The 21,246-nt window shown below is 39.8% G+C and overlaps 6 protein-coding genes across 6 annotated transcripts; 1 reads left to right on the top strand and 5 right to left on the bottom strand.

Moving 5' to 3' along the window:
- Positions 1-2,438: 2,438 nt before the first annotated feature.
- ppp1cab (protein phosphatase 1, catalytic subunit, alpha isozyme b) lies at positions 2,439-6,649 on the bottom strand. Its single transcript, XM_072455644.1, has 7 exons — positions 6,261-6,649; positions 5,737-5,868; positions 5,325-5,555; positions 4,850-4,954; positions 3,849-4,072; positions 3,271-3,405; positions 2,439-3,181 (listed from the first exon to the last, which is right to left on the bottom strand). The coding sequence occupies exons 1-7, from the start codon at positions 6,313-6,315 to the stop codon at positions 3,086-3,088; spliced, it is 978 nt and encodes a 325-aa protein (XP_072311745.1). The 5' UTR covers positions 6,316-6,649; the 3' UTR covers positions 2,439-3,085.
- A 345-nt stretch (positions 6,650-6,994) lies between these two features.
- Positions 6,995-9,639, top strand: pelo (pelota mRNA surveillance and ribosome rescue factor). The gene is made up of 13 exons (XM_072456381.1): positions 6,995-7,156; positions 7,411-7,503; positions 7,596-7,746; positions 7,839-7,929; positions 7,991-8,154; positions 8,224-8,284; positions 8,367-8,528; positions 8,607-8,653; positions 8,730-8,803; positions 8,882-8,953; positions 9,039-9,113; positions 9,267-9,298; positions 9,388-9,639. The coding sequence occupies exons 1-13, from the start codon at positions 7,116-7,118 to the stop codon at positions 9,480-9,482; spliced, it is 1,158 nt and encodes a 385-aa protein (XP_072312482.1). The 5' UTR covers positions 6,995-7,115; the 3' UTR covers positions 9,483-9,639.
- A 180-nt stretch (positions 9,640-9,819) lies between these two features.
- On the bottom strand, positions 9,820-11,939 carry LOC140369309 (progestin and adipoQ receptor family member 4-like). Its single transcript, XM_072456605.1, has 3 exons — positions 11,614-11,939; positions 10,731-10,949; positions 9,820-10,384 (listed from the first exon to the last, which is right to left on the bottom strand). The coding sequence occupies exons 1-3, from the start codon at positions 11,774-11,776 to the stop codon at positions 9,951-9,953; spliced, it is 816 nt and encodes a 271-aa protein (XP_072312706.1). The 5' UTR covers positions 11,777-11,939; the 3' UTR covers positions 9,820-9,950.
- Positions 11,940-12,377: 438 nt separating this feature from the next.
- cmn (calymmin) lies at positions 12,378-15,006 on the bottom strand. Its single transcript, XM_072456076.1, has 17 exons — positions 14,943-15,006; positions 14,760-14,867; positions 14,624-14,692; positions 14,499-14,540; positions 14,314-14,379; positions 14,189-14,245; positions 14,051-14,113; positions 13,869-13,940; positions 13,741-13,806; positions 13,601-13,675; positions 13,483-13,536; positions 13,241-13,300; positions 13,116-13,175; positions 12,991-13,029; positions 12,667-12,906; positions 12,537-12,605; positions 12,378-12,466 (listed from the first exon to the last, which is right to left on the bottom strand). Exons 2-17 carry the CDS (start codon positions 14,821-14,823, stop codon positions 12,462-12,464), a joined length of 1,101 nt encoding a protein of 366 aa, XP_072312177.1. The 5' UTR covers positions 14,824-14,867; positions 14,943-15,006; the 3' UTR covers positions 12,378-12,461.
- A 1,729-nt stretch (positions 15,007-16,735) lies between these two features.
- On the bottom strand, positions 16,736-18,256 carry LOC140368756 (uncharacterized). Its single transcript, XM_072455817.1, has 9 exons — positions 18,219-18,256; positions 18,097-18,141; positions 17,989-18,024; positions 17,859-17,900; positions 17,744-17,791; positions 17,621-17,680; positions 17,412-17,453; positions 16,839-17,333; positions 16,736-16,740 (listed from the first exon to the last, which is right to left on the bottom strand). The coding sequence occupies exons 1-9, from the start codon at positions 18,226-18,228 to the stop codon at positions 16,736-16,738; spliced, it is 783 nt and encodes a 260-aa protein (XP_072311918.1). The 5' UTR covers positions 18,229-18,256.
- Positions 18,257-18,384: 128 nt separating this feature from the next.
- LOC140368755 (uncharacterized) lies at positions 18,385-20,099 on the bottom strand. The gene is made up of 11 exons (XM_072455815.1): positions 20,063-20,099; positions 19,768-19,827; positions 19,518-19,583; positions 19,396-19,446; positions 19,274-19,327; positions 19,162-19,209; positions 19,027-19,083; positions 18,849-18,902; positions 18,716-18,778; positions 18,606-18,644; positions 18,385-18,464 (listed from the first exon to the last, which is right to left on the bottom strand). The coding sequence occupies exons 1-11, from the start codon at positions 20,097-20,099 to the stop codon at positions 18,385-18,387; spliced, it is 609 nt and encodes a 202-aa protein (XP_072311916.1).
- Between the last annotated feature and the right edge of the window lie 1,147 nt (positions 20,100-21,246).

Below are 21,246 nucleotides of genomic sequence, written 5' to 3'. Positions count from 1 at the left end.
CCTTAAATGTGATTATTTATATATTTGAAAAGAAGGGAACACCACGACCGGGTAAATAGGACCTTCCCACAGTGAGAAGTTGTAACAAAGACTTATTCATTCATGAATCAATAGTGTAACAATACAGACACTACAATAACTGCAGAGGAGGAGGATAAGGCCTATAAGGCCCTTGAGGGCCCGGGGCCACAGTATGGCTGCATTGTCTGGACTGCCTGATGTTACACGTCTGTGCTTTTAAAAAGATAGCTTGATGAAATGTTGATGGATGCAAACAAAACTGTTACAGATGGTCTACATTACATTCCACCACATGTGATATAATTACGTTTAGTACTCATTGATTCACTGTCTATAAATCATTGAAACAACATGAGATGACAAGACTGACAGTGAAGACATCATTATAGTGAGCAATAAGGTAGTGGATAAAGCAGGTCCAGTGCTGGTGTTAGTGGGGTACTTGTTACAGTATTAGCTAATAGTAATAATAGAAGTGGCAGCTGAGTCTCTGAATCCAGAATTCCTCTTAGGTTATAAATAGAGCAGGTGACAGTGTGCTGCAGGGTATGGCACAACGACAGCTTTGCATCTTTTTAATTTCAGAATTCTGTGCCTGTGTTGAGGCTCATAATGTGGTTTCCCTCTACTTCACATCTATTGGCGTGTGGAGTTAACAGCATCATGCCATTGGTAAAGGTGTGGACTAATGGGCCCAGGGTGTCCTGGTTGTTCACACAATTCTTTACACTTACACATTTAAGCCACAGGGGAGCCTCTTGGTTAAATGCGGTGTTCCCGGCCCCTACAAAGAGTCCTTCACTTGGCTGCATGTGCATATTATAGGAAAGATATGCACTGCTAATGACTGTCATTGAGTCCAAGACTTTTCAGCATATGTCTAACTAAACAAATCTGTCCTTTTAAATAAATTGGCTGAATGAATAATAATAAAATTTCCAGTCAGTCAGAAGTTAGATTATGGACAATGTGGTCATGTGATGTCCCCAAACAAACAAAGCACCAATGTCCACATGTTAATGGTTTAATTAGAAACTGTGAGTAATAGTGATTGTTTTCCTCACAATTCGTTTTTCTTTTCTATTTAAAGTGACTCAGCGTATACTTGATACCGCAGGAACAAGGTCACTTTGCGTTCTCAAGACAGAAAACTTTGAAACTTAATCCTGAAGAAGCTCCATGTTGAGAATCTGAGCCTCCAAGTGACAAATAGCGTTGTGAGCAAGGCTGCTATAAAGATGACTGCGGAGCCTCACATAAAACACAGCTGAAATCAAGTCAAGTGTGACCTTCGGTACCATGGGTAAAGTTAAAATCAGTCAATGTTTAACTGTAAATCAAGTATAAATATCAATCATGTTAACTGTGGTGCAGTGCGATATTGGCAGAGGAGCACTGTCTTACAAGCAACAGGAGGAAGATGAATGAATGAATGTGAAGAGCTGGAGAAAATGCCAAAGAAAGTAATGGGATACTTTTTGACAAAAATAGAATAGACCACACCAACGTGGATCAATAGAGCAGGGGCATAGGACATTATTTGAATTGACACAATGGAATTACTATTAATTTATATTCAAGTTATTTAAGTTGTATCTTGAAGCCTGGCTTGCTCTTTGATAGAACTAGAGAACAATGATTTAGTTTGTAGGAACCTTTGACTGTGGGAGCAAGGTCAAGGATCTATGAGGGCTCAACAGCGCCACCTGGTGGTGGAAAGCGCCAGCAGGGCCCGTGGTCTAGTGGACTGCACATAATATAATCTACTGTGCCTGTCGTGAGAATCCAGCTCTCGACTATTTATTGCATGTCGTTCCCCTTTTCACCCATTCTTACCAAAAACAATTCTAAGTCTAGAATTGTTTTAGTTGCATTGTATTTTTAAAGATTAAGCAATTAAGCAAATAAAACAGAAGAACAAAGAGCAAAAAACTAAATTAAAAGAATACTAGCACTAAAGATTCAAATGAGGCTAAATACATGGATTTTATTTGTCTGTCCCTTGATCTAAATCTTCACTTTCAACAGAGAAATTGTTGAGTAAATAAAGATTCCATTGATTTCACTCAGATTTGACTGGGAAAGCTGCTAAAATAACGTTATTGCCAACACACTCTTGAGACCAAGACCTCCATTATAGTGGCATCCAGATATTAAGGTTCTGCAGAATTGATCAAATTTTAAAAATATGTACATTTAATGAGCTCTATCAGTCTCATATTTTAGTCTATGCAATTGTTAATTTTACTGCATAAAATGCCTTATTTCTACATTTTAAGTTACATTTATGCCAGTAATCTTGTTTCATTTGGTGGAGATGCAATTACAATGTACAGTATTCACCTAGAATTTTTTAAAATATATTTGAGACTAAAAAAATACTTCCATTAGGCAAGATTGAAATACAAGACAAACAATTCGCTTGATTCTCGCTTTATTGGTCAACTTGATGAAAGACTACAAAACGAATTCACAAAAAATCTCTTTCAAGTAATCAAATCTGTACAAACCTAAACTGTACGTTTTTTTTAACAGCTCTGGCTCATATGAATCTGAAGTGTAGTGTAAATGTGTGTGTGGGGCACAGGCCTGTCCTTATGTGGGACAAACAAAAACTGAGCATGCTCCCAATGCACACATGCACACTCGTGTTAGAGATTTTACAGTACAGAGGACAGGGAAAACAAAAGACTTCCCCTCCTTTATTACACTCACACATTCTGCAAGCAGGTCATTTCTCAAAGCCTGCCTTTCAGTCACAATTACTACACAGACGCATGTGGTTTCAGCCTTTCCACAGGAAGAGTGGTAAAACGGGGAAAGTATAAATTTTCTAATGCTCTCACACAAAACGTACATGTGCACACATGATTTGTAAGCTCATTGGCAGACCACCGTTATCTGCACACGCACACATTCAGACCACTTGTAACATTACATGTTTAAGAAGTACAGATAAAAAAGGAAAAGCCCTGGGTATAGGTTTGATTTCTGTCTGTTTGGTGAAAAAAGGAGAAAGAGGTAGAGAGGACAAGAGGGATGGGTCAAGGGCAAACTACTGCTGTCATTTCTTGGCTTTCCTCGGAGGGGTGACCGGGCGCCCAGAGCCCATGCCACCTCCGCCCCCATAGAACAGCTTTTTGTCTGCAGGTTTAAGAATCTGTAAATAGAGGTGCAAATTAAAGGTTTAGCCACAAACATGCACATTTTAAATCACGCAGTACCAAACAAAACAGATTTGTCTCTTACTTGGAATGAGCACATGAGTGTCTCATCTACACTCATCATGGCCCCTGCGTTGTCAAACTCTCCGCAGTAGTTTGGTGCAGAGAACAGCGTCACCAGTTGCCTTTTTGCAAAGAATTCGTATCCATCCTCAACAACCTGAAATGACAAAATACAATAGTACTGTCAGTTATATTTCAATATTTTATTTCTCAAGTCATGAGCTTCATAAAATCACAGTTTAAACTGTTGCCATTGTTAACAATGGCATAGGCCCAGTTAAGGAGGGAAAAGCAGATATTTCCATAGTCATTGTGATAAATTTAAAAAAAACATTTAAGGGCTTATTTTTATTTAGGTCTATCACTCTACCTCCGGAAAGATATAGATTCAGAACCTGCCTACACGTTCATTAGGGAAATCAAACAATGCCGAGGAGGAAAAATAATTTACAGCTGTTGACAAATGTTGCAACAGAAGATATCAATATGTACTTTTAATAAAAATCTCAACTTCATAGAGAGTACAGACCACAAGTTTATCGTGGTGTCACGTTGCAGACCATGTTAAAGTGTCATTTCCGAGTCTAGACGTGTACAAACCTGATGAGCCCGACAGATGAGGTCCATGTCGTGTTTGTGGAGGAACTTTGTAACCACGTCAGCTCCAAAAGTGAAGGACACCCCGCGATCATTCTCTCCCCAGCCCAGCACATCTTTGTCTGGATCAGCCCAGAGCAGGTCACACAGGAGGCCCTGGTCAGGCACATCGGTGGGACGCATGACCCTCCGCACCTGCTCCATAGACTGAAGATCAGGGGACAGGCCTACAGAAGAAGGGTTAAAAAAATAAGTTTTGGTACAACATGCAACAAACTTCTGGGAGCATGTTTTGCAGCCCATCGTTGAGAGCAGAGTACATAATGCACACAAGCTGGTCAGATTTATAGATCTCAATGTATACAGAGCTAGTAATAAATTTGAAGTGCAGAAATAACAATACTGAAAGATACTCAATATCTTTCAATAGAGCAGTTATCAATAATGAAAGAACAGAAATAGGATTAAGTACGACCTTTCCTGAACAGTTTTAGAATTATCTTGATCTTTATCAGAGCTGCAGGAGATCACACGACAAACTTTTTGCATTGAAAATCACATTCTAGTACATAACAAATTAGGGGTTTTATTAATCATTAGGGTGTCAGATACAGTAATATTATCCTTCAGTATTGACAGAAGAGTATGAAACGTACGCATCACAACACTCTTGGTCACTGGCATCATAACCAGAAAGGCACTCTAATCCAAGAAAACACTTTTCAATTAACTAAATCATTAAAATGGCCGTAGATCTGATCCTCTATATTTAAAATGTTATCAGAAAAAAAGTTAACATAGTGCCTCAACTCAATGAATCTGAAATAAATAGGCAGTCTCCATAGGACACACAAACACACACACACACACACACACACACACACACACACACACACACACACACACACACACACACACACACACACACACACACACACACACACACACACACACACACGTACACGCTTTTGAGTGAGAGCCAAATGAACTAGTGAATGAAATACCTCCATGGCAACAGAAAATCTTCTCATCAACAATGGCTGCGACTGGCAAACAGTTGAAGCAGTCGGTGAAGGTCTTCCACAGCTTTATGTTATACCGCCTCTTACCTGTAGAAAAACAGCAACGTTGTCACAATCTTATCTCAAAAACCATAAAACCTCTGCAGTTTCAACAAATATTACATTGTGCGCCACATAGCACTGGAAAGGGAGAGGCACAATTACTACCCGATCACACTTGTTAGCCTCGAGCTTTTGTACCGATTTACAGTTAAGCACTATTGCAGCTTTTCTCACAACTGGGCACTAAGCTTATTCAACAGCACATGCTTTCATTTGGAGAACAAAATTATCAGTAGATTCAGCTCTAGGGTTGGTGCGCATTTCGGGCTGTAGCTTTGCGTGCCGAGTCAAGACTGTGGGCGTGTCTAGAAAAAGTATAGAACAGACAAATTCCTAAATTAGACAACACACTTACATTCATCATAGAAGCCATATATTCTGTTGATAGATGCGCATTCATGGTTCCCTCTGAGCAGAAAAAAGTTCTCCGGGTATTTGATCTTGTAGGCCAACAACAGGCAGATGGTCTCCAGGGACTGCTTGCCTCTGTCTACATAGTCACCCAGGAACAGGTAGTTGCTCTCAGGTGGAAAGCCCCCATATTCAAAAAGCCTAAGCAGATCGTAGTACTGTCCATGAACATCACCTGTTTAAACAAACAAAGCATTAGAGAAGCTATATCTAGCCACAGGAGTGGCTCGTACACAGTGCCAGTATGATGTGTACACATGAGGAAAACGGATGAAGCTGGAGGCATAACATCAGGAAGGCTGGCACTGTATTAAGGTGTGTTTGTGAAAACAATGCAAATTAAAACCTGTTCTCACCACAAATCTTCAAAGGAGCCTCAAGTTCAAGCAGGATTGGCTGACTGAGGAAGATTTCTCTGGATTTCAGACACAGTCCGCGAATTTCATTTTCTGTCAACTGGACATTTTTTCCAGGTCTTGAACCTTTAACTGAGCGGACAAAAACAGAGGGTCAATTCCACAAAGCATGAGATCAATACAAATATGTTAACATTGTTAATATGGTAACATTTCAGTAAAAATGATGAATTCGTGGCGTTCAAGGGGACACAAGAATTTACTAAAAAAAACAAAATTTTACCGATTGTAGACATTTTAGTCAATTTACTCAAAAACAAGTATTAGGCGTTAGTTATAATTTATGAAACACACCAACGTTAGGTCAATATTAAAACTTTCCAGTCAAGACGGATTTAAGCGCGTGATCGAGGCATTAGCAATAAAAGTAAGGTGCAGGCTTTATGGTCAATGCAGTACGCTATTGCCTGATAGTGAAGTTAGCTTAGATGGCTACATTTGTAAATACTGAGCTAAATGCTTACCTTCCAACAGACGTTGTATAATAGAGTCGATGTTTAGTTTATCAGCTTCGGCCATGCTATTGTTGTAATCGTTTTTACGAAGTTTTGAACGAATTAACTTCACTATTACGTTTCGTTTGGCTTTTTAGCAATAATCGGCTATCGCTGGGAGCTAGCTAGCTAACCTTGGGACAAAAATGGCAACCTCAAAACCGAGGCTAGTTGAAGGACTATTAAATGTTTGTTTGCTAACATGTACTTAAAAGTTTCTCTAATCGACTAAGCTAATTCTGAACGCCACAACTCTCAAAAAAACAATCGATTTATTTTGCCAGATCTGTCTGCGTAGCAACTAGCACCACGCCATCGACAAAAAAGAGCCTAGCTTCTACAACGGTTAGCGGCGGCGCACATTCATTCTCAAGCTCCCATTGGCTGTTCACATCGATGGGCGGGTTCTTTTGAGGATTATTCTTGCTGCTGATTGGATATTTTGAGCGCCTGTCAGGATTTGCTTATCTCAAACGTAAACGTTGAATAATAGCATATATTCTATTAATACAACATGCAAGTATGACTTTTGTCCCGTATGGCGAACAGATAAAACTGCAGCTAAGTTATTTTTGTTCCAGGCCCCGTGTTTGCGTGTGTTTTATGGTGTTTGTTGTGCGTTTGAGCCATGGGTTGAGCTACTCCCCGGAAGTGACCTAAGAAAGTTAACCGTGGACGTTTACGGTATGACGCAATCTCGTACAGCCTGGTAGCAGTGTGATTCATTTTAAGTTTAGATATAGCATGGCTTCTTTGATAGTTTATCGAAACAATAATGGCACACATTTTTCCTATTTATGATAGTTACCGCAATAACATCGGACCATGAAGTTGATCCAAAAAGACATTGAAAAAGATAATGCCGGGTGAGTGGTTGTGCTGTGCTGTGCCAATGCTAACTGGCTAAACAGCATGCCCCGTGTTGATAATGGTGTTGTGTGTCCATATGTGGGATGAACAAGTCTTTGCGTTTCTGTTAAAATGCCGTTAATGTAATACCTTTAGGCAGAAGGAAACATGATTATGTATGTCCAGTATGTAGATTATTACATGTACGTTCAATTTACAAATGACACCTAAAGATCATGGTACTAATTCGACTGATAATATGTACTTCCAGTCAGGTCACATTGGTGCCAGAGGAGGCTGAGGATATGTGGCACACCTACAACTTACTACAAGTTGGTGACAGCTTGAGAGCTTCAACCATCCGGTAAATTTGGTTGCTTTTACATTTATCTTACAATGGGTTGTCAAAATACAGGAATTGTTTCCATCTCTGACACTGTCATTTGTTGATTTCAGAAAGGTTCAGACTGAGTCCACAACAGGGAGTGTGGGCAGTTCCAGAGTGCGAACCACTTTGACTTTATGTGTCGAGACAATAGACTTTGACACTCAGGCCTGCAAGCTTAGAGTAAAAGGCACCAATTTAGAGGAAAATCAGTATGTCAAGGTGCAAAATAAGGACTTTTATTTTATTTAATTTTACTGTTGTACAATAGCACCTAAACATGCTGTGTTTTGGCTATTTGTCTTGCTCTTTAGATGGGAGCTTACCACACAATTGAACTTGAGCTCAACAGGAAGTTCACGCTTGCAAAGAAAAACTGGGATAGTATTGACCTGGATCGAATTGGTAAATAATAATTTAACTTTTCTCGTTCTTCAAATAGTCAACTGTCTTCCCTTGCCTTTAGAGCAGGCTTGTGATGTCGCGCAGAAGGCAGACGTGGCAGCTGTTGTGATGCAGGAGGGTCTTGCAAACATTGTCTTGGTAACGCCGGCTATGACTCTTCTCAGAGCAAAAGTGGAGCTCACTATTCCACGCAAAAGAAGAGGCAGTTGCACTCAGCATGAGAAGGTGTCCTGTTTTTAAACAAGACTGTCTCACACACAGTAGTAGAGTATTAACACACTGTCATCTGTACAGGCACTTGAGAGATTTTATGAGGCAGTGATGCAGGGAATTCTTCGCCACATCAATTTTGATGGTAAGCTGTTACTTTGTAGTCATTGGCCTTTTCACAAGTTTTTGGATGAGTCATACAGATATTTCAAAATTTTCACATACAGTGGTGAAGTGCATCCTTGTGGGGAGTCCTGGGTTTGTGAAAGACCAGTTTATCACATATCTTTACAAAGAGGCAGTTCGACAAGACATTAAGATACTACTTGAAAACAGGCCAAAATTCATGTTGGTCCATTCATCATCAGGGCACAAGTATTCTCTCAAAGGTATGAGCTGTTCCGAGATAAAATAAAACACATGGTATATTGTCTGTGCTTGTGCTAAATGCTGTACAATTCCCCCAGAAATTCTTTCGGATCCCTCTGTAACCAGTAGACTGTCAGATACAAAGGTAAATACTGATCTTCTAATTGATTCCTGCTGTTAAAGGAGGTGTATTTACTAATGATAATGACTCATACTAATAGGCTGCTGGAGAAGTGAAGGCCCTGGAAGACTTCTACAAAATGCTTCAACATGAACCAGACAGAGCATTTTATGGGTAAGTGATGGTCCATAATAAAGTGTGGTCTTTTTCTAAATCATCACTAAAACTGTAATCTTTGAATTTTACTGACAGAGTGGCTCATGTTGAGAAAGCAGCTGAGGCATTGGCAGTAGATACCCTGTTGATAAGTGATAAGCTGTTCAGGTATGGAAAGACCATTATGACATGAAGTGTTATTTTGTACCAAACTGGGTGTATTATTTGTACATTTTGTTTTATGCTTGAATAGACATCAGGATATCGCAACAAGGAGTCGTTATGTGCGACTAGTGGACAATGTGAGGGACAATGGTGGAAATGTCAGGTAGGTGAGGGGTAACAGAATATTTTACAGTAAAATGTGTCTATAAAAAAATTAAAACATCTGGACAATTCTGTTGGTATAGATGCAAGATTAAAATCTCTTCCAGTCCCTCAATTTTTTGTTGTGTAATGTTTGTGTTCTGTGATCTTGCAGAATATTTTCAAGCCTACATGTGTCTGGTGAACGTAAGTAATACCAAATCTTTGCATTTCGCTATCAGCTGTTATTTTTGAGCAACTTTTTTATATCCTGTCCTAACTGGATTTGTCTACAGAACTGACTCAGCTGAGTGGAGTGGCAGCCCTCCTGCGATTTCCCATTGCAGATCTTTCTGAACCAGAGGATGACAGCAGTTCTGACGATAACTAAGAGCAGAGACTAGAGGGGAGAGTACAGATAAGAAAACCATACTGTTATGCCAATTAAATACAATTGCAAAGTCTGGATAAAACACGTTTGATCTTGTAAAAAATAATGTAAATATACTGCACCATTTGACCCCAAAACAATTAAATCACAATTGTTTAACCACCTTTTTGATTCTTGTTTCGATCTTGGCTTGATTAAGAAACAGAAGACACCCAGCAAAATATAAAAATACATTTAATAAATATAGTATTAAATAACATTTTCAAATCTATTTTGGTCATCAGCTTTTGCCTAACCCAAAACTACTACACTTGAATAAACTAAGTCAAGTATGATCAGGATTGATATGTTTGAATTCCTCCTTATTACCCTGAAAAAATAGATTAGCAGAAACTTCTCATATACACCTTTTACATTCATTGTCGTTTTCTATTTAAAAGCATTAGTAGTTAGTACATGCACTTTGTTTCACTCGGAAGGACACTGGTAGCTCTTAATCCAGGCTAAATCCTCAAGTGTGCCCCAGTGAAGGTAAATTATCGAACATATGACCATGATGTGCATTATCTGGTGACTGTTGCCCCAATTGTCAAACAGGCCTGGACTGAAGCGCTCAGGGATCTGAACGATATTGACCACACCTCCCAGCACAGCCAAGGAGTCCATGATCACAAAGAGGCGCATAGAGTTAGGGCTGCCCACACCATTGCCGTACACCCGAAACAAGAAGAGGCCGAAGCGGAACAGGCCTTGCCACACAAAAGCGCTGAGGCGCAGGACGTTGGTGTGCGCTGTAGTGGCACAGTAGATCCCATAAGCAGACAGTAAGATGTATATCAGGAGGGCAGCCTGTTGCAGGTTGGGGTAGCACAAGAGGGTGATGTGGATGATGGGGAGTGCACCTGATGACCCAAAAAATATATAAATGAGAAATTATATTTAGTATGTAATTACATAGATCCTATAATGCAATGAAAAAGAGCAAAGGATCCATGACAATCCCCACTACACCTTCTACCATGCCACTGGAACTAAATGTAATTTATGCCCAGAGCATCAAAAAAACATTCCATCCCATTTTTTACTTGTAACGGTACAAATTATTTAAGTGTTGACTATATGATTATAGTTGTTTTTCAAGTGGTGGAAAGCTCTCTACATCATTGCCCTTAACCTGGTTCACCCCAGATTGCTATGTTTATCACTCTGCATTAAGTTGTTCGCCCATAGTTTGTCAAACAGACATACCCAGTGTATTCACCAGACAGACCCCGAACATGTCCAGGGAGAGCAGTGTGTCATAGACCTGTTCTCCCCCTATATGGTTCATGAACACATGGTACAGCACTGAGCCAATGGTGGGGCTAAGGCAGGCCAGGTAGTGAGCCACACACAGCCACGTGCAGTCCACCTCCATCCAGGGGATGCTGAACGGCAGCAGCACCAGGAACAGGAAGAATGGGATACCTGTGCACCAAAAAAAAAATATTCAGATGCAGGGGCCAAATGCTTACATTAGTCATTTCCTTTAGTAATAGAGCTAACGTTAATCAACATGTTCTAGACAGCATAATAGGCCAATTACTGTTTTTTAAATTCAAGGCTATGCAGCTTCCAAGAGGCACATGGAAATTTTTTATTCCGAATATTCAACATCTGGATGTGACAAAATCATTAGGACATTGTTCAACTTATGAGACCAGCACTGTATATAGACGAAAAGTGTCAGTGAAGCCTGTTAAAGACCCAGCTAAGTGTGGGATATTTAAAGGACAAGGATTCCCAGGGCAGATTACAGCTAATGCTCCATATCCTCATTATTCTCTGTAGGTATGCTGCTAAGTGGCTAAGTGAGAGTCCTGTAGGTTTTGTATTTTATCCTTACCAGTATGAATGCAACAATCTCGAAATGTCACCCAATAGCATTATGACAGTATTAACTCCACGGTTGTGAAAGTACAAGTTCATTTTTGTATATTCACTTCCCTCTGAAAATGTAGAGCTCTTGTATATTGTGACACCAATAATTACTATACTATTACTAGTGTTACACCCTTAACGGATTCTGTAATGCACTATGCATTGGTTTTAAAATAAGGTAGTGATGTAAAAAAAAGCGAGACACACTTACCATGGGTGTAAATATTCCCCAGCTCATTGTGCATGTAGAACAGGCTCCTAAGGCATTCTGGTCCTGTGGACACCGGCCGGTAACCCGTCAGCACAAATTTGTTGAACTGAAGATGATTGGGAGTTTTGGCCAACTCCAAGAGCCGTGGTCCTTTATAAAGCATGACTACGTCCTCCCCCTTTGCAGTTACATTAAGCTGAGGTTCATAAAATCACATCCTCCACAAGCCACACTCATGATTGTACATACAATCATGACTATTGCAGATTCGAGTACTTCAGAGACATCCATGGCTAGGTAAAGTTCAAAGTAGACAACTCCTGTTGAGCTGGCCAAGTGGCATGCTTTCAGAAGGGCCAATCAGCACAAGGCTCTTACACTAAGGGATAATACTGGGTAATCCTCACAAGCAGCCACATCCACATAGGCAGCTGCCCCCTTCATGGCACGTTGTAACTAGCTCATCAACTTCATGGTCAAGTTTTAAGCATGCTGTATTTTCTTAAACATACAAGTATGGTGCATTTATTTTCCATGAATTTAGAAATGCGGCAAAAGAAATCCGATAAACAATGAGGTTCTTCTGAACTTGGTAGGTTTATTTGCATCAATAACACTGTACGCAGAATAGCAGGGGTTTTGAAATCTCACAGGTAAATAAATTAGACTGAAGCTGTTGTATAAAACAATTGATAACCAAATAATTCCCATTTACACTGAAATGTGAAGTGCAAGACAATTTAAATTATACACCAAACACTAAAAACAGACAGCTATTGTTTTATACAAAAAATACCTCAACACAATTGGTCACAAAATACAAAGACAGAAAATCACATTTTCAGTTCTTAACCTGGAAAAGGAGAGAAAGCATTTTAATGTTTAATATATACCGTACTATGATTCATACAGTAGCGTTATACCTTTGTAGCCGCCGTTTCCATTTGCATTCCCAAAAAAGCCGTTCAGATCATGTTTGTCATCATTTCCACCTAAAAGTTAAAGACAGTATTTTGAGTTTTGCACTATTACCAGACATGACCAGATGTGTACCTTGAGGGTGAAAGTGCAGTTTGAGGTGCTGCTGGATGTGTATCTGTTGTGGCATTTGCTGCAGTTCATCAGTTTGCTCTAGTCCCTGAGAAGCCACCTGGGACTCTGTGACAGGGGCAGAATCAACAGGGCCTTTAGCCGCTCCATAAGCAGTTACAGCAGCGTCTACAGGCAGGTAGGGTGCAGCAGAGGGGTAGGGCACAGAGGGCTGAGGGGTGGGAGCAGCGGGGAAGGCAACAACTATGGGCAGCAGAATAGAGCTTGTTATCAATTGATTATGCTTGTAAGCAGCTTCATTTATATTGTAATATGTAGAGATTTTACCTTCTGGCTGCACTTGTCCACTAATGTAGCCCACATTCTCTGCAAGATAGTCAGTGAACACAGGCAGGCAAGGCAGTTGAACATAAACCTTTAGCAATGATAAAAGGGCCTTCTTGTGCACCTACCACGTCTGTCCATGGAGGCCGCCTCTACTGCAGCAGCTGGGGTTGGGCTTTCTCCTTTGACTATAAAGATTAAAAACAGGGTTAGGATTAAGTCATTTGCAGTAAAAGTATGTAGTGTTTCTTACAGTAGGACTTTGCACCCGTGTCTGATTCAAGCGGTAAGGAGTCATAGGGTACAGCAAACTCTGTTTAGAAAATACAAACAATATATATGGATATATATAAGTGTACTTTATATAAAATTAACTTAAAACAGACATGTGGAAGTCTGTTAGAACAGAATTTGATACATAGATATATAATTGTTACATATTGGCTATATAAAATTTTGTTCAAACCAAATTCAACAGGAATAACATGAAAATACCTGATCTGACGGCAGATGTCTCTAGTGGTTGAGATTTGTATCCACTCTGGCCCACTTAAAATACATTTATGCAAATTAGAACAATAAACAAAAATTACTTATGGCAATGAAAACGTACTATGTTTTCCTGCAGACTTTGCAGCACCAGCTCCAATGGCTTGTGCCGCATAAGGTACCTGGCTGCCACCCAAATCTAAAAATCAAGCCATTTTAACAGTTTTGTTTAACAAAAAATAATATCAATACAATGTTATTTACTGCCATATTGTTCAGTTGCCTGCCCATTCTGTCCCATTGCTGCAGGTTTGGGCTGATAAGCGGAGCCTGTCAAAATTCAAAATTTACACAACTCTTCACTTGATTAGGCTATAAAAAGCACCATTTACCATGTTTGCTGGTAGATTTGGCTTTGGGGTTCTGTCCAGCTGTTTGGATTTCGTAAGGCATTCTGCCATAACCTGAGGAAAAGATTGTAGCATCTCATACTATATATCCCACATAAATGTTTACACACAAACAAAAACAATACAAAAATGAATGCAATAAAAATAGCGAAAGAACTACATACCATATTTGCCTGGTGTGTTAGTGGTGCTGCCAAGCCCCAGATGCTGTTGTCTATTGCCTGATCCTTCAGACCAGAGACTTGTGTTAATTACGGCATAAAGAAAACAAAATACACTACATCTAACAAAAATACATTTACCATATTTTCCAGACTTTCCTCCAGTGACTGGTCCATATGAGCTACCAACGCCATTACCTACAAAAGGCAAAGTGCACACTGTCACATTTTGATTGCGAGTATAGCTTTAAATATAATGGACACACCATATGTTCCAGCTCCATTTGCTGCTGTACTGGAAGGACTGCCTCCGAACTGCAAACCACCAATTCCTGAACAAATTGATTAAAATGAGCCATCATTAATCATCAAATCGTTAATACATGGTATAATGGCAATTATGATTAAGTGTTTATCATTGTGTAATTTATTTTGTAGAATATGCACTCACCAAATTTGTGGTTTTGACCTCCAAAAGGCAAACCACCAATTCCTTAAACAGAAACCATATTTTAATTCAATGGTATTAAAACTTATTTATATTATTCACTATTACCATTATTATCAAATACTTACCACCATATGCACCACCTTCTTTTTGACCAGGCCCATAACCCACTGCTTGGGGTTGAAATCTGTTTATTCCTGCATAAAATCAATAAATATCTCATATTACACACTTTAGGTAATGCATTAAAATATGTTAATGTACCATCAATTCCACTAGGACCCAGCGAGTCTCCAGTATATGAGCTGGGTTTGGCATTCCCTGTCATACCAGACTTGCCCTGTACAGAGGGAATTCCTTGGCCTTGAAGACCTTCAAAAAGGAATTAGAGATGAAATTATTCATATTGCCACCTGCATAAACGTAAAGCTTGAAACTTAAACCTACTTGCAAAATCGGGCTGTACCCCACCAACATTGCCATTTCCATATCCTGAGAAGCCACAAAGAATGAAAAAAGTGAATCATGACTAAACTGACAGTTGACATGACATTACATCTCCATCTACCTGACTTGGACTTTACAGCATCACCAGCACCACCTGGGAAAATACAGTATACTGTATATGCTGTAAAACTATTAGTCAATACAGGAGAATGGGATAAAAAGAAACACATTACCAGCTCCACGGTACGCTCCCTGACCATATCCTGAGAACATAGTCTTGGCCAGTTAGGATTTAAATTTTTACTATACATTAATTCTACAAATAAATCAATTACCAGGTTTCCCTGCATATGGATAACCAAGACCTACAGGGAACAGTAAATATGAGTAAGTTAATCGAACATCTTTATATTATGTGGGATAAATCATACCAGCTCCAAATCCATTGTTCTGTCCAATGCCCGCATATGCCCCTGCACCCTGGCCTATAGAGACATGAGACATGAAATAAAGATCTAAAAAGAAAACCACGGAATATTTTGAAAACTCACTGGCTCCTCCATTTGAATTAACTCCAGCAGCTGCTCCAAATCCTGTAAATAAAATAAAGTGTGTTCTTAGAGGTCTAATGCACAACATCATCGATACCTACCAGTTGTCTTAGAGCCATATCCATTTGGACCCACGGCGCCTGCTCCATAACCTGCATAGTAACTTATAGTTAGTGCCTTATAAATAGTTCTAGCCTAATGCAAAAGCAAAACACAAGTACCTTTGGTGTGTGGCGAGGATCCGGCTCCTGCATAAGCGCCATATTCTGGGATCAAAGTATTACATACATACAGTATTGTTATGTTTAAGTTATACTTTTAGTTTTTAATGCCTCCCATTTACCAGGTCTGGGTATTTTCATCCACTGTCCATTGGAAACACCCGAGGGCCCACAGTCTGACAAAAACAATCACTATTGGCACACAATTATTGCAACTCGGTTAACTATATAGATCAAAGGTTTACCAGGCTGCCCTGCTCCTTGTCCCTTTGTTGGCATTCCTCCTGCCCCTGAAATTTAAGAACAAGCATCTCTTAGGATAGAAATGGTGAAATATCCCTTTCGGTCAGTGGATTAAAACTCACACCATGCGTTACATGGTTGATTAAAGCCCCAATATATAACTTTTTAACTAAAAAATAGACAAATAAAAGCATGGTTTTTAATTTTGGAAGTTTTAAAAACTTAGAAAACCAAGTCTAGTGTGAGTGGATTTGCATCTCTACAAACCTGACTCGTACGTCAATCCATAGAAACATTGTTCCATAGGTTATAATAATCCTTAAAACATATCAATCTTTATACAGAAAATGTTTCAAAGTATGGTTTTATGTGCCACCTCCAAGGAGTTACTTACTGTTAACTACAGTATTAAAGGGATGGTCAAAACATGGGAAATCAATCTAAAAGCGATGTCCCCATCCCGGAGACAAATGTCACGCTGGCAATGTCAAATATGGTAAAGTAGCAGTGTGGTCCAATAGATGGCGGATCACTAAGCACGGACAAAATGTATGATTCATGTCAGAATTTTTAAATTGAATTAATAGAAATTAAGGTTATGATTTCTGTCATGTCTTTGTGATTTCAATGCATTTTTTTCCTGTTGTGTGAAGCACTTCGAATTGCCTTGTGTACGAATTGTGAACTACATATAAATTGCCTCGCTTTTCCCCTCAATCTGGATATGTCCCAAAACAATATCTGTCACTACAACACTACATAGGTACTTCACCGTCACTTAACCTAGAGGCCATACATTTAACATTTTTATATGTGTATGTTAGAGGCACCGGCAGGACATCCCACTACGAGTAAGGTAGTCTGAATAATCAGTAAGTTGCCTTGTGAAGGCAAAGCAGATGGTTGGAGCGCTGCAGCCCCAGATATTTTGGAGCTCTTACCCCCTGAGCCCATGAGCGTGGGGCCAGACTGCAGGGTGTACTGAGGCCCCAGAGCGGGCCCAGCTGTGGCCTGGGGGGGCAGAGCCTCCGGACTGAAGACCTTGCCCTGCAGCTTCTGGTACTGGTCTGGGGTCATCATTCCCAGGAGTGCATCACTGGGCTTTTGGCCCATTGGTGCACCACCCTGAGACAGTTGAGGAGCAAAGCCCTGAGGCGCAAAGCCCTGAGGCGCAAAGCCCTGAGGAGCAAAGCCCTGAGGCGCAAAGCCCTGAGGAGCAAAGCCCTGAGGAGCAAAGCCCTGAGGAGCAAAGCCCTGAGGAGCAAAGCCCTGAGGTGGAGCAGCAGTTGGCTGAGCAGCAGAAAAAAGTCCTCCTTTCAGGCCTTGTCCCCCTCGGCCACCTGCAGGCTTTGTCTTACCACTCGGTATGCCATATCCTAGCCAAACAATTACATTTGTTCAGATAATTGATAAAACTAAGGTTTTAGACTGTTCTAAAATTGTTCAAACATTACCGGCATTCCCCACTCTAGCGGTTTGTCCTGGAACTCCATAACCTAAAGCAGACAAACAGATCAAACGTTACTTTCACACAAAAATAAGGATTTACATAAAATGCACAATTTAGTTTATTTCAATAACCTCCAAGACTAGCTCCATTTTAAACTTTGAAAAATAAATTGTTATGGCAAAGTGACCAGTTTTGGAGAATCATGATAAATACCATTGGTTTTTGCTCCATTTCCTTTTGTGGCACCAGTTCCAGCTGTAGCTGATCCATAACCTGAGAAGAAACGGAATATTCAACATCTCAAAGCGGCTCACTGACCCTTAATTTTTGACTGACCTTTAGGCTTGCTTCCAAACGACCCGATCCCTGCTCCATTTGTGTAGCCTGAGAATAAAAAATTACCAATCGGATTAGGATGCTCAAAACATCAAAACAGAATTAATTTAACTACCTGGCTTCGGGCTCATTGATCCGGCGCCGTTCACGTTATATCCTGTCAGTGATTTTAGTACAAATGTAAATACAGGAATTTTAGATGCAATAAGAATTACATTAGACAGTTACATTGAGTGAAAACACACCATTTGGTTTTGCTCCATGGCCATTGCCACCATATCCTGGAACTGAGTGTAGATTACATTATACATTTAATTAAAGAAACAAGCGTCTTTTCATTAGAAAGGACTAACCTGGTTTTGCTGGTTTGTTGGCTCCACCCATAGCATATCCATAACCTTAACATAAACCAAACGACCATATCATGAATGATACAAATCCACATCTACTTTAATGAGGTTTCATAGTAACCAACCATTTGACATGGCTCCATTCACATTAGGGCCTTGACTTCCTGCAAATATCTTTTAATTTTAGAAGCCAATCTTTTACTGCAGTAGATGCATTATGCTATTGTAAATTGATAAAGAACTAACCACCTGAAAAGTTATACAATAGTGTACAAATGTTACATATGAGAGTTAACCTGGCTTTGGTCCCTTCATTCCTCCATTTCCAAAACGTGATCCCAAACTGGGACCAAAACCACCAGGCCTGTAGCCTTCAGGAGCACAAAGATTAAGTTAGTCTGATTGTAAAAGTATGATATATGTCCCAGAGATTTAGCATTTCTTTCAGGAGAGTCCTGGCCGCAGAAGGGAGGAGCCTATTATAATTTACGGTGACAAAAAGATGCGCTCACCACCCATATTCTTGGCTCCATATCCATTGCCACCATAGGCTAAGGAGATCAGATCAGTGTATTAACAATATCGTACTGCTTGGTAATTTCCAGCGAGTGCCTCTCTGTACCTGAGCCTTGGTGTCCTGCCTGTGCTGGTACGCCCATCCCTCTGAAGGCTCCCATCCCAGTGCCTGAAGCAACAAAGCATCACTAGTCAAATGTACTTCAATAATATGCCTATTGATACATTTGGAGAACAACCTGCACCGTATGATGGCCTTCCATATCCCTTCATTGGTTTTGCTCCAGCTTGGCCTTTAACACATTTAGACAAAACCACAACGATTAACGCAAACTTTTAACAAGGTTCCGAGGGCTAAAGGGTAAGCAGCACAAAATGTACAATGATAAATTGAATTTTAATTTTTAAAATTACCACCAGTTGATCCTGCCCCATTAGTAGGCCTGCTGGCACGGCCATTTATGGCTTTCTGTCCTGAAACAACATACAAAGCATTTTATTCACAAACTGACTTTATCCTACTATTACTATGCGTCTTTAAAAAGTCTTTACCATTTTTTGTTCCATATCCATTCTGTGCTCCTTGATAAGCAGTGTTGCCTGTAGAAATATTGAAATCTGTTCATCCAACTGTTACGTCTATATAATTACTTTTTTGTTGTACCATTTCCTTTATTTGCTTGTCCACCCTGTCCTAGAATAGCCAGAGGATTGTAACCTGTGAAGATCAAAACACTTTTCTACAGAAATCCCCAAATTGTGTAAATTTGTGTTATTTTGTATTACCCTGTGGCTTGCGTCTTTGTCCATTTGAAACACCAGCTGCAGCTCCATATCCTGAAAAAAAAAAAAAACATGAAATAAGTAATATTCCATCTGTAGACTATTGCTTTTGTCAGTGAGACAACCTTTCATGGCTGCGCCACCTTGTGGGACACCTTGTGGGACACCTTGTGCTCCAGCAGCAGCATAACCTGTAAAATATAGGACAGGATAGGTCTACATTTGACGCATGACATTTTCTTCAACACACCATTATATTTAGCTCTATTTGTACTTGAAATCCCAGTCGCTGCTCCATAACCTGGTTCAAAGACGAATAATCTAAAACAGTTTCCCCCCCACTCAGCTAGAGCAAGCCAATTGGCAAGTACTCACCCAATCCTTTAGTTGGATATCCCCCATAGCCATTTTGTGCACCCATCACTTGACCCACTCCTACGGAGAAAATATATTTTCTTAAATTATGGACAGATAATATAGCAATAGGCCGCATTCACATCTAGAATTTGATGTCATAACCTCAGATGGGGGGCAAGAGCACTTTTCCCTATTGATTGCATTGGGATTTGCCACAAAATATCTAATGTAATCTAATTCAACCTGATAATTTCCTTTGAACTCATTCTATTGCAACAAAAGTCTGCATTTTAACAATATTCATTGTAGTTGCCTTCCATATTTAGGTGATGTACCTTTTGCTCCACCATTCTGCGGATGTCTTCCTAAAAAGAGAAAAAGCCCTCTATAATTAACCTTTACTTTGATTAAAAGTCAAAGTTTTATTAGGATGAGTTTACCATTATTCTGTGGCCCCTGTGTATTCACTCCAGACACTGCACCAAAACCTTAAAAAGACAAATAATCATATAATTTCACTTGTCATATCTGGCAGTTGCTATGCCCAAACATGAGTCAATGAGTAAAACCATTCAAACTCTCCTCACACTGAGCTGTTACATTTAGACTACTGCTGCCACTCGGGCTCAGCTGCCTTTGATTTCTACAACTGAGGCCTCGAGCAAAGAAAAAGGAAATATGAGTGCTTCACATCACGTCAAGAAAACCTCAACACACCAAGCAACTCCACAACCAGCGTTGCTAAGATTTGAGTTTAACATCCTCCTTTGAAATTCGGCAGGCAACCCCAAGCATCCGAACACCACCTTTCATTTATCAGCTGATTGTAGGCTGAGGATGGAACAAAGATTTTTTTTTGCACCATAGCCTCCTTGTGTTACACATCAATGTCCTGTATCTGGGTTCAACATAAAATACAACACAATTGAGTAATTCACTTGCTGCGTTTTAATTTTTTTAATATCCAAAACAAATGTACATACTTCACCTCAAAAGCTTTAGACCTCCCTTTCAAACGGTGAATACTTGAGTTAAAATGTTATTGCATATATAACTGGGCTGTTTACCATTTGCTGACCCTGTCAATCTAGATTCAGATGTTTTAAAATGTAAGTACCCACGAGCTGGCCCTGGATAAGCGTTAGATGATGGATAAAACGTAAGTAAATTATGTAGTTTTATTTTGGGACTAAGTAATGCCATACACAATTTACAACATTCACAAAGACAAAGATGATATAAATCATATTACTCATACACAAGCTATGCATTTTCCTTAGCTACTGTATCTTCAAATATCCAGGACAATCTCCCAATTAAATCCTCATTCATTTGTTTCCTATAGTATTCAAATCTGTGTGGCACACTTACCCCTTGTGTATGCCATCTGCACCAGACAAAGGACCACCACACTCTGTAGCATTGCAAGTCTCCACATCATGAATCTTAAAAGAAATGGAAAAGTTTGGAACCATGTGAAAGACTCGAGATGTGTAG

This window comes from Eucyclogobius newberryi, unplaced genomic scaffold (genome assembly GCF_026437365.1).
Source record: "Eucyclogobius newberryi isolate DKJ021-1_F unplaced genomic scaffold, fEucNew1.0.hap1 SCAF_20, whole genome shotgun sequence".
NCBI classification, from domain to species: domain Eukaryota; kingdom Metazoa; phylum Chordata; class Actinopteri; order Gobiiformes; family Gobiidae; genus Eucyclogobius; species Eucyclogobius newberryi.
This window is presented reverse-complemented; position numbering and strand designations above follow the sequence as displayed.